Source organism: Saccopteryx bilineata, chromosome 1 (genome assembly GCF_036850765.1).
Source record: "Saccopteryx bilineata isolate mSacBil1 chromosome 1, mSacBil1_pri_phased_curated, whole genome shotgun sequence".
Lineage (NCBI taxonomy): Eukaryota > Metazoa > Chordata > Mammalia > Chiroptera > Emballonuridae > Saccopteryx > Saccopteryx bilineata.
The window spans coordinates 394,372,431-394,384,929 of record NC_089490.1 but is presented as its reverse complement, the minus strand read 5'-3'; the positions used below and the strand labels follow the sequence as shown (position 1 = coordinate 394,384,929).

Sequence of the window (12,499 nt, the reverse complement as noted above, 5' to 3'; positions counted from 1 at the left end):
TTGCAGAAGTCCTAAAATCAGTGTGCAGGAAATATTCCTCTAATGCTTTCTTATATTGTTATCTCTCCTTTTCTTGATCTCTTCCCTCCCCCACATCATGGAGAATCTGCCTTAAAACTCAGGGTGCTGAAGGAGAGAAGCAGGTTTCTCCAGCAGTGTCCAGGACATAAAAACAGAAAGATCAGGTGGGAATCTTTTGTTCCAAATTGCTCCTTTTCAGATGAAAACCTAAGGTTCACAATAGGAACAGACTGTCCCAAGATCATAAATAAATTAGAGTCAGGATCAGCGTGTAAAATAAGATTCATGGTCCAGTGTCTTTTCAGCTTCATCTCACCATTTATTGACAAGAGATGGCTGACAATTTTTCTTACAACTGATTTCTGTCTGTGGGATTATTAATAGATTGTCCCATTTGATAAAGCATTGATTAAAAAGGAGGACTCTTGACACTGTTCTTGGTCTTTGATATAATTGAATTGATGCTTCAATATTATTATTTTTGATCAGTCCCTCACTCTCACATACACAGAGAGAGGAATAAGAAATTAAGTTAAATAATTCCAATTTATTGCACAAATACTAGTAATTAATACATCAAGGAGATCACAATTACACTAATAATGAATGATAATACACTACATCATGAGGTACGTGGTCATAAAGCAAGAAATCAAGGCTGGATGAATAGGTATGCGTTGGGCACTCTTCATGGAAAATATGACCTTTAAGTTGAAATTTCAACCTGAGATAGTTTGGAGCAATGATTGGGTGGATATTATGGCAGCTGTATGTTCAGTGTAGACCTGAAATGGCAATGATAAAAGACAGGCAGGGCAGGACAACTACCCAGATGGTCTTGAGACAAAAATTACATTGTGTAGATAGAAAGTATACAGTCAACAATGTGGTTAAAATATGAATGGAGTGGGAGAAAGAGTGTGTAAAAATATAACACAATTGTAGCAATAGACTGGACCCATTTCAAGAGGTCCTGGTAGAACAGACTTAGTATTCAGATGTGAATACATATGGCATAGTGATGTGATCAATACTTATGGATGATCGAAAAGGGAAATACAGCTTAGCAAGCGACACAGTGAAAGGGTGTGTTTTCATTCTGCTATCGAATTGTGAGAAACAAAGTTTCACTTCAGAAAAGTGAAAATAGAAAAGCTGAGGTCCTGAGGCTAGACAGGCATACCAAGTCACTTCATCCTTGTTGTGTGGTTATGTGATCACTTTCACAGTCTGGGACATTAACATCGAATTGTCCCTTTTAAATTTTGGCATCCTGAATACATAAAATGTAATTAATTATTTTATTAATAAATTGTGAATAATGCCCCCAAATGACTTTTCAGTACCTCCACCGGATGCTTCTACTTAGGTTAAAGATTTGCATTCCTTTTTCCTTCTCTTCACAATAAAAAACATCAATGGCAACAAAATTATTTTGCTTATTTTTCTTCACTACTTTGAATTCACCATCTACTCTCTTATTTCTTACATTACTTCTCTCTAAATGCCTCTGCAAATGTTTTAGTCATTTCCCCATCCCCATACCCTGTTTCAAATTTCTCTGCACCTTTGCATGTATTTACCAGTGGTATTTTCTCTGCCCCATCTCCATGCCTTAGCTGGGGTTAGTTTATCACTGTAGACTCTTCTCTTGACGAAACCTACAGATGCTGTCTCTAATGGTCATTTTTTTCTTACTTGGTTGAACATTCTCCATCAGGGCTACCTGATGTCTACTTTTTCACAAGGTACTTCTCTGAATAATTTTTTATATCTTCCACCTTAGAGAATTTTTATTTCCACCTTTCCTCTGGTTATAAGTATGTGGAAGTTAACTTGGCTTCACTTCTATCTCAAGATAATTCTCTTAAAGTGCTTCTCTGAATAATGAGCTCTCTTATGATGACACGAATCTCTGTCAACATGTTTTGTCTTTCCCAGAGCTTGGTGGTAGATGCTCTCAGGCCCTTTCCAATTGCATTTCTTTTGCTCATCTAAAAATGACCATCTAAAACCGAGTTCAGTTTAGTTCTGACCGTACTCCTTCCTGTTAATTCATATTTCTGACTCTGTATCATTTCTTTCAACATTCCCAGGTGTTCTTTGATCTTAGACTCAAACACCAAACATGTTACTCATTCAATTGCTTGTCTAAATTTATCTTTTTTGTTCAGTGTGTTAACCAGAAGACCAATTCATCGTCCTCTCCGTTGTTTAGATATAACCATTTCTCCCCATGTCCACTGACGTCATTTTAGCTAAGGCCTTCATTAGTTTATCATTCTTCCATTTTAAATTCCTCCTTAAATAGTCTCCCTTCTTATGGTTTCCATCTCATCAGATACTGAGTGAATTAAACTCCCCACCGCCCACTCATCCATCTGCAAATACGGTTGGATATTGTGTCTGTCCATGTGCTGACGATTCAGGCAATCTACAGATTTTCATTTATTTATTTTTTAAATTTTGAGACGTTGAGTCTTTGAAAAATATACTGTCATTGATGAAATGTAAAATGTTTGCATTTAGAAAGTTACATAGTATAAGTTGTATGTGTGTGTATTTGATTTGGAAAAGTCATTGCCTTGAGAGAGGAGCAATCTTGGCTGGAAAATCTTAAAGAATGAAGTGGGATTTGAGATGGGCATTAAAGGAAGAAGAAATTCAGGCAGGTACAGGAAAGAGGACAGGACATTTCAAGCCAGGCTGAAGTGGTCAAGCACAAAGCATAATAAAGAGAAAGATGAAGTGGAACCAGAGAGTGAGGCTTTTGGAGTTAAGATAAAATGAATTTAAATGTTATATCATTGAAAATTATTAAGATTTGAAGATTGCTTCTATATGTACACATAAATGAAATAATTTCTATTATAATCTGTTTCAGAACACTTTTAATTTATGGCACATATGTGTTTGTGTGTATGTTTCCACAACAGACCTTTAGTGCTAGAAGGTAAATTATTTCTAATTATGTTAATTGTACAGACAAGGAACTCCACATTAGGTAAATGGTTAAGCAGTTTACCGCAACTCACTCAACTAATAAGCAATAGGCCTGGGATTCCAGTGCAGACTTCCTACATTTAAAAGATCAATGACCCTTCTAACACACAATGTTGTTTTTGCCATATAATAAGATCAAGGGTCCATTGCTCACCTGGTATGAATCCACGAAAATATTTAATACGTGCTTGCAGAATCTCTAGTCAATCTCTGACTATCCTCCTAACTCTATTCTTAGTATCTATCCATTTGGTCTCCTTATTACCTCCAAACTTACTTCAGAATCATTGCTTTCTCCTTGTCTACTCTACCTCTGGCCCGGCCTGGCCTGGCCTGGCCTGGTGGGATATCTTCCCTGAGTCTACACCCATCCACTCCATAAATACACACTGAGCATCTACTGTGGGTGAAATTCCGGGATATACAATGTGAAAAACTTCAAACATTTAATGAGTTCTCAGAATATATTTGCTGACTGGGGCTCACAAGCTAGTATGGGACATATGTCATGCTCATCACTTTTATGAACTCTGAAAAGAGTTGAAAACCAAATATCAAGCTGTTAACATTTAACCCAGCTCTTAACCGGCCTTCCTCTTGTTTTTCTTATTTGCACAGTAAATGCTTATTGTAGGTTGACTTCCCAGAAAACATGGGTGTGAAATAGCAATAGAAAACAAAAAAAATAGGAGTCTATTATACCTAAAAATTGGGCTGGGGAATGAGAGGGATACTTAGATGTGCAGAAACAGAATATGACCATCTGGAGAATAAAATACAGTGTAAAATTGACAGATCACAGAGAGAACTGAAATTTTGCCAGTAGTCCCCTTAAACAAAGATCTTGGCTTTTTACACCCTTTGCTACAAAGAAGGATGTTCTGAATGTGATTCTTATGAATCATTGGGGGAAGATGGCTCCCCTCTGTCTTCCAACTCACTGTAAATCGGTGAATATATGTTTAATTCTTCATAAAGACGATCTTCTGGAACCTGATGAGGGAAAAAATTATTCAATATCAATCACCTAGAATTTTCCACCACTAGAAGACATTCCACCACTTGTTCAAGAGACATACATCACTTCTTTTTGTCTTTCTGAATATCACATTCATCCCCGTTACACTCTAATATTCCTTCCATCTCTAACAAACCAAGCCAGATTGGCTGGCCAAGGTGGTCCAATATAAATTAAGTCAGTCCATGACAAGTTGGTGAATGTGTCTGAACTGTGGTATATCTGCTGTCCTATTTGTCTTCAGAGGAAAGTGATCAAAACAGGCAGCCATATTTGAATGCTTTGGGCACGTGGACAGATGGAGAGAGTGTGTTTCATCTGGAAGACCTGAGAAAACGTATGTGCGTCAAACACTGGTGATTATTTTTCATACATCAAAGGTGCAATGGTTGGGTAAGGCAAGTGAAAATGCAGGTGGTAGGTGTGAATTAAGGAGGAAAGAAAACTAAGGGCTTCCGAGCAAGTGGGAAGGTGCAAGTCAAGAAATAAAGAGTGGAAACAAATAGAAGGGAGCTGTTCTGGGACAGGAAATAAGCCCAGGTATCTGAATAGTTCCACCACATGCCACCTGCTCATTCATCTCACGCCAACACATTTTAAAGCATCTGCATTTTCTAAAATGATGAGTGCTCTATTTTCCTAACCTCAGTCAGAGAGCTATACTGATATTTGTGCTAGGTATGTATGGGGAAAGTGATTTAAAACACTGGAACTTGGAGAAATACTTTTCTGGAAGAACTGTTTCAGGAAATCTAGGCCATATGTTTAATTGAGCAGGCTCAAATTCTTTAGCCTGTCATTCAGGATTTAGTATCGGGCCTCTGCCTACCTTATCTTTTTTGAGTAATTCTCCAATTCTGTAGACTATGAGTAGCACAGCAACACCAAGCCCCAGGATAGTGAGAAACAGTATCATCGTCACGATTTCCTATTGAACAACAGCCAAAAAGACAAGTGAAGGCACAAGGTAAATGTCGCCAAAGTGCATTTCTTTACAACAGCCCTTGTTTTCGTCACTCCCACCGCCACGTGATCGGTCCTTATAAAGTGACACACACATAGGAATACCAGGAGATGGTTACTCAAAGCAGATGATGCCAACCTTGCAGAATTCAGCGAGGGGGTGGAGGGAAAAGGCTGTTAGTATCTCTGTGCATGAACCTACAGAATATGTGACAGAGGTTGCAAAGAAGGGGGGGAGGGTTGTGTTCATGGAAAAAAAGGAAATAATAAGAGCTTCTTACTTAGATTAGGACCCAAGAAATACATACAATGGAATTAAAAGCCGCCAAGCAGAATTCGTCCTCATAAGCTTCCTGGCAAATCTGGCTACAAGCCAAGCTGCTCTTCAGATTGGTGACGAGAATCATGACTCCTGTTCCCGCAGCGATGCTGCTGACCAAGTTTGCTCCCAGGCTTCCTTGCACCTGGTGATCAAGAACACTTAGACCAGGGGTCCCCAAACTTTTTACACAGGGGGCCAGTTCACTGTCCCTCAGACCATTGGAGGGCCAGACTATAAAAAAACTATGAACAATTCCTTATGCACACTGCACATATCTTATTTTAAAGTAAAAAAAACAAAACGGGAACAAATACAATATTTAAAATAAAGAACAAGTAAATTTAAATCAACAAACTGACCAGTATTTCAATGGGAACTATGCTCCTCTCACTGACCACCAATGAAAGAGGTGCCCCTTCCGGAAGTGCAGTGGGGGCTGGATAAATGGCCTCAGGGGGCCGCATGTGGCCCGTGGGCCGTAGTTTGGGGACCCCTGACTTAGACCGACTCTGCGCCCACCAGCACATTCAGTTAGCCCATCGGCCTTACAGGATCGGATGTCTCCAGTAGACTGCATTTATACAAAGTACAGATTTAAAAAGGGAAGTCTTGAAAATGTACTTGTTTAATAACTTTCTTGTTCAGACCACATTCAGGAAGACCCACGTGGACACACAGAGTCTCTCCTCCTACAGTCTCCTTAATGGGAAACAAATCATTTATTTGATTGTATGCTTATACTTACAAGGATGAAGCTGGTGTGAGGATATTTTGTAAACAAGTGTCAAGGTAATTACACTTTATTGTTTTTAAATGATACAATTGATTTTTTTATTTGTTTGTTTTTGTTTGTTTGTTTGTTTTTTCTGAAGCTGGAAATGGGGAGAGACAGTCAGACAGACTCCCGCATGCGCCCGACCAGGATCCACTCCGCACGCCCACCAGGGGGTGACGCTCTGCCCACCAGATGGCGATGCTCGGCCCCTCCGGGATTTTGCTCTGTTGCAACCGGAGCCACTCTAGTGCCTGGGGCAGAGGCCAAGGAGCCATCCCCAGCGCCCGGGCCATCTTTGCTCCAATGGAGCCTCGGTTGTGGGAGGGGTGTGCCCTGGCCGGGAATCGAACCCGGGACTTCTGCACTCCAGGCCGAATATTTTAATGATTATATCCAATGCACAATAGACCAGAAAACAAATACATATCATATCCATGTTATCCCCTAACATAAGAGATGATGACATCTCCTGCAAGACTCCTAAAATTTGACTTATATTACCTTCTCAAGGATGAACAACGACAGAATTGGAACTTACCAGATATGTTGAATTTTTCTTTGCAGACATAATTGACAAAAATCCAGAAATAGCAAACTGTCCAAAGGAAGTGGGGAGGGGCACACAGTGAGCCTCTGCTCTTCTCTCTTTCCCTTTTACCCCTCCCCCCAATATAAGGTCAAGTTGTGGGTACTCTACAAGGTTAACCTTTCAGGTTTTCCATAAGCTCACTATTTTTTTTACTCTTATTTCCTATAGAGTGCGTCTCAAAATGAAATGTACACACGAATCATGTGACGGTCTTGTTAAAATGCGGATTGTCATTTAGTAGGTCCTGGATGGGGCTTGAAATTCTTCACTTCTACCAGGCTTCCCGCTGATGCTGACACTGACAGGCCATAGGTCACTTTCCGAGAAGCAAGGCCCAGCAGCACCCGGGGCGTGGTTCTGCTGTAACACGACTCTCCCTGCCTGGTAACCATTTTTTTTTTTAAATATATTTTTATTAATGGTAATGGGATGACATTAATAAATCAGGGTACATATATTCAAAGAAAACATGTCTAGGTTATTTTGTCATTAAATTATGTTGCATACCCCTCGCCCAAAGTCAGATTATCCTCCGCCACCCTCTATCTAGTTCTCTGTGCCCCTCCCCCTCCCCCTAACTCTCTCCCTCCCTCCCTCCCATGTCCTCCCTCCCCCCACCCCTGGTAACCACCACACTCTTGTCCATGTCTCTTAGTCTCGTTTTTATGTTCCACTTATTTGTACGAGCACCTTGTGTGTTAGACTGCCAGCTCTTCTGAGCAAGAAATGTGTTTGTGGCACGTATATGTCTAGGGACTGACATATATCATGCGGACATTTAGGAAGTATGAGAACGTATGGGGTGAAAATAGAAACCAATAGCACATATTCAAAATGATTTCAAAGACTCAGGTGGTATGATGGGTTGAGAGACGCTAATATACTAAGTGTTTGCAATGGAAAGACAGCAGAGAGAAGTTTCAAATAAAACATGGCCAAGCCTGACCTGTGGTGGCGCAGTGGATAAAGCGTCGACCTGGAAATGCTGAGGTCGCCGGTTCGAAACCCTGAGCTTGCCTGGTCAAGGCACATATGGGAGTTGATGCTTCCAGCTCCTCCCCCCTTCTCTCTCTCTGTCTTTCCTCTCTCTCTCTCTCTCTCTCTCTCTGTCTCTCCCTCTCCTCTCTAAAATGAATAAATAAATAAAAAAATAAAAATAAAACATGGCCAAGGTTTGAGGAGAGTTCTGATCTAATCTTCAGTCTTCAGCAGAGCGTCAAGCCAGTGTGATATTTTTAGACTTAAAATATATCCTGTGAATAACATGTAGATACAAAATAATAATAATAATCATAATAATGGCACAGATTAATTGAAAATAATTGTGCTGAGTAAGGAAGCCAGACAGTAGAGAGAACATGCTGTATGATTCCACTGATATAAAACTCTAGAAAATGCAAACTAATCTGTAGCAACAGCAAGCAGATCAGTGATTGTTTGAGGCTGGGAAGACAGGGATTATAGGGAACAAGGGATTCCCAGGGAGCACAAAGACACTTTTTGAAGTGATGGATATGTTTATTATATTGATGTGATAATGTTTGCACATGTGTGCATGTGTGTCAAAATCTATCAAGTTATACACCTCAAACATGTGCAACTTATTATATGTCAGTTGTACCTCAATAAAGCTATGTATCTTTGTAAACCTCATTCAGTCATCTAGTTTCTAAACTATATTTATCAAATAGAAATAAATTATATTTCTATAATGATTAAAAGAGAGTCACTGAGGAAGCACCTGAAAAAGCTTCTAGGGCATGAGAGAAGTTCATCAAATGCCTTTAACCGTATTCTCCTCACCTCTGCAGTCTCTTTTCCCTCCCTTCACTAAAAAAAAAAAAAAAAAAGTTTATTGATTAATAGTTTTAGGGACCTCTTTCTGGAACTGGATTCTGAAAGTGTAGGCTCTATTTTTTGTTGGCTAGTGTCACTTGAGCAATTCATTTAACTTTTATTGATCTCAGATTTCTCATCTAATAAAAGTGTGCTAATATGTTTAACCCAAGGGGTTTTGTAAACTGCAAATATATTTTATACAAATATATATACACACAAATACAAAATATAAATGTAAATATTTATATATCATTCTATATAACCTTTAGTGAGAAAAACAAGTGTGTCGGTCTGATCTGAGTAAGGGAAAAGCTGTGTGCGGTGTCACCATATTTCAGAGACAATCATAGAAATATACTCACAAATACTGCTCCCCAGAATGGGTAGCCTGCTTTAAATGATGAAAAAAATTTTTTCTCAAATTCTGAAATCTTGAGCATGGTGTAGACAATTGTTCCAAAACAAAGGTATATAGAAGCAATCAGAATTTGTGTTACCTGTAGAAAAATGCATAACTTTTGTGAAATAAGATGTTTTCCCAAGATTGTATCAGTTTTCTTACAATGAAGGCCAAATTGTCCTAAGAAAAGATCCAAATGGGATATTTTCCAGTGCCCTCTGACCACTCTAAGAGCGGATACAGGCATGACCTAATGCAGGAATGGCCAATATAGTTCTCATGTGCCTTCACTTAGGAAGCCATGGTGAACATCAATCACTGTTTTTTCCATCTAAGTGAAGATAAAGATTATACATCCTTAGCAGTGTGGACAAAAAAGGGGCCAAACGTTGAACCTGACAAGTTCAAGGGCTGCTGGCATGGTGGCCTTGCAGACTCAGAGACCCACAGTAACCACACAGGATGGGCTGAAATTAAAACTTTCTAACTAAAAGCAATTCATGGTGGGTAGTCCTGTTCTAGGGAGGCATTTTTCTCTAACAAAGGTCAATGCTAAACTCAATCAAGTCTCTCTGTTGTCTTTTGCAATGACCATAACAGTAACATACCTGATAACATGCTTTTTGAAAAGTAACATCAGTAATCTTCTTTTCCTGCCTTCTCAGGGCAAACATCCCACCAGAGCAGAGGCTAGCAAACTCCTACACTACATTGTTATGATTATCATGTTAATTGTTAACTGTCTTATATCTGTCTCTGTAAAAGAAGTTCCAGTATAACATTTTTACTTTTTTGTTTTGTTTTGTTTTGATTTTTTTGTTTTGTTTTTGTGTTTTTCTGAAGTTGGAAAAGGGAAGGCAGTCAGACAGACTCCCGCATCGCCCGATGGGGATCCACCCGGCATGCCCACCAGGGGGCGATGCTCTGCCCATCTGGGGCGTTGCTCTGTTGCAACCAGAGCCATTCTAGCGCCTGAGGCAGAGGCTATGGAACCATCCTCAGCGCCTGGGCCAACTTTGCTCCAATGGAACCTTGACTGTAGGAGGGGAAGAGAGAGACAGAGAGGAAGGAGAGGGGGAGGGTGGAGAAACAGATGGGCGCTTCTCCTGTGTGCCCTGGCCGGGAATCGAACCCTGGACTCCTTCACACCAGGCCGACGCTCTACTACTGAGCCAACTGGCCAGGGCCAACATTTTTACTTTTTATCTAATCCCAGAGATTCCCTCCAAACCCCGCTTTGCTTTCTCCTGCCTCCCTAATCTATCACTAACCAATTTCATGTAACCTCCTTCCTGTCTTTCCCTTTGATTCTAATGCATAAAGTATGTGGTGAAACTGCCGTTTTTCCAGAACACTTTCTCAATCCTTTGAGACTTTGCTTCCCAGCCATTGTTGACAGTTTGGCTCAAATACACTCATAACAATTCTTACGGGTTTGGAAATGTCTTACATTGACAACAGCAAGATATTCCATTACTCCTCCAGCAATGAACAGAGTTGGCAGATCAGATCCCCATTTGCCACTTTAATTCTAATCTTCATGAGGAAACACTTCTTACTACCCAACGGGGCCCAATTGGTGCCAACTTCTCACCTCCTGGGTTCTTTACTTCTCTTAAATCCAAGTGGGAAAACGGTTGATGCAAAACCAAGTGCTCTTTCCTAGAGCCAGTCTTCATTTTACCTGAGGAGGGAAAAAGGCTCACTTACCCCGAGAAATTCCAGCTCCCTTTTCAAAAATGTCAACCACGTCTGGTGTGATTGGGATGGGTCACCCTCATCCAGTAGGGTGTCATTGCAGAAAAGTACTTCTGAGAGTTCAATTTCAGGTGCACTGTTAATCAGAAATTTGATCATGAGAAAATTTTCTAACCTGTTGTGCAAAGTTCTGAACTCACAAAAAGGGGTGCTTCTTTTGTTTATGTTTTCAAAACAATATTGCAATTAAAATTGTTATTGCAATGAATTAAAAAAAAAAAACAGTTTCAAAGCGTCCCAGTCACTGACCAAGATCACTATCTAATCAGTGATTAGAGGAGACAAAATGTAATGAAAATTTTGCCAAGTCTTATTAATCCAAGAATTAATCCAAGTTCTTCCCCATTAATTTATGCTGATGAGTGAAAGTTAAAATAATCAAATATATTTACCTTTGCATCTCTCAGTCCTTTTCACATAGAAATGTGTCTGGATATATTTTATCACTGACACACCCAATTTCACGTGCACAAACAAATGGCTTTGAAGGGTTAGCTGCATCTCTAATCCTGTTTTCATCCCCAGAGAAGGTTAACTGGAAATACTCTCCCTTCTAAAAATTTAGAATATACTTAACATTTTACAATGACATTCAATTGGACATTGATTCCCAAAATTCTGTTTTCAGCCTCTCCTAAAACCTTTCAAAGTCTTAACATGTGTTCATGTTTGGCCTTCAAAGGGAAACTCAATTTTCCACCTCGACTGGCTTTCTGTCCAAGAGCAGTTTCCCTGTAAGCAGTGGGGCAGGAGCCCACAGCTCAAGGTTCACAAAGACTAACCAGGAAGGAGCCCAAGGCCCTCTAAAACATTGTCTGTCCCTTAGCACACATCACACAGAGGCAAGAGACCTACATTGAGAGTACCAACTGTCTATGGCCATACCACCCTGAACGCACCCGATCTCGTCTGATCTCGGAAGCTAAGCAGGGTCAGGCCTGGTTAGTACTTGGATGGGAGAGTACCAACTGCCCTAACTCATACCTAGAATATGACCCTTTTTGTTAGAAAATTTACATTATTCCCAGTTCACAAGTTGAGTAAAAACCTTCCTCTCCATCAACCAACCAAAGAAAGTATATAGCAAATAGCCTTCTTCTACTTCATGTATTAATTAAACCAGACAAGTCCATGCCTGAGTCTATGGACTGACGTCTCCCCAGCACTGTGACTATCTCTGGATCACTGAGTAACTGAGCATAGAAAAAAAGTTAATAGCCTGTGCCTACCTGGAGGACTCTCGTGGCTTTGGGAGAGCAAGAGCTGCTCTGCTTCTACTTTCCATGTCTACTTGGATATCGATTGAGCTCTCCTGTGATGAAGAATACTGTTAACGGTGAGCCTTGGTGGGCTTCCTCTCAGGCTGTGCTCTGGGCAAGCAGTCAGGGTAGACTGGCTCATGACATGGATGACTATCTTCATAGTTAAGACATTGGTCAGACAGATAAGTTTCCTGGCTGATTAAATCGATGGGGCTTTTCCTGCTATACTGCAGGGAAACACTGAGTAGTCTACAGAACAGGAACCAGCGTGGGACTCCTGAAGAAGAACTCTGCCTGAGTCCGGCAGGATTTCCAAACCCTGAAGACAAAAGAGTTTAATGGAGACTGAGAAGGTGAGAAAAAACAAAGCAGCAGAATAGAAAGAGATTTCCTTCTTTTCTGGAAGGTTCTCTACTTGCATCCCAGTTCAGCCATTTTTATGCCAGAAGCTCTCCAATTGTACCTTTTGAAAAGCCTATCATCCTTGTTTAAGGCATAGATTCACACATAAGCCAAGGCTGAATCACGGTTTGCAAGTAGGAGTGTGTC

The 12,499-nt window shown here is 40.3% G+C and overlaps 1 protein-coding gene across 2 annotated transcripts; it reads right to left on the bottom strand.

Annotated features, from left to right (window-relative positions):
• Positions 1 to 580: 580 nt before the first annotated feature.
• On the bottom strand, positions 581 to 12,061 carry MS4A2 (membrane spanning 4-domains A2). 2 transcript variants are annotated; one of them, XM_066251624.1, is made up of 7 exons: positions 11,918 to 12,061; positions 10,641 to 10,764; positions 8,893 to 9,027; positions 6,641 to 6,697; positions 5,314 to 5,469; positions 4,872 to 4,970; positions 581 to 4,017 (listed from the first exon to the last, which is right to left on the bottom strand). In XM_066251624.1, the coding sequence occupies exons 1-7, from the start codon at positions 11,971 to 11,973 to the stop codon at positions 3,919 to 3,921; spliced, it is 726 nt and encodes a 241-aa protein (XP_066107721.1). In that variant the 5' UTR covers positions 11,974 to 12,061; the 3' UTR covers positions 581 to 3,918. The 2 variants fall into 2 exon arrangements, with proteins under 2 accessions (XP_066107721.1, XP_066107722.1); XM_066251625.1 differs by lacking the exon at positions 6,641 to 6,697.
• Between the last annotated feature and the right edge of the window lie 438 nt (positions 12,062 to 12,499).

Coding starts and splice junctions, on each gene's coding strand:
- MS4A2 (XM_066251624.1), bottom strand. CDS start 11,973: ATGGAAAGTAGAAGCAGAGCAGCTCTTGCTCTCCCAAAGCCACGAGAG. Junction 10,765..11,917: donor AAGCCACGAGAGTCCTCCAG/GTAGGCACAGGC, acceptor TCTGATTAACAG/TGCACCTGAAATTGAACTCT. Junction 9,028..10,640: donor GGGAGCTGGAATTTCTCGGG/GTAAGTGAGCCT, acceptor ATTTTTCTACAG/GTAACACAAATTCTGATTGC.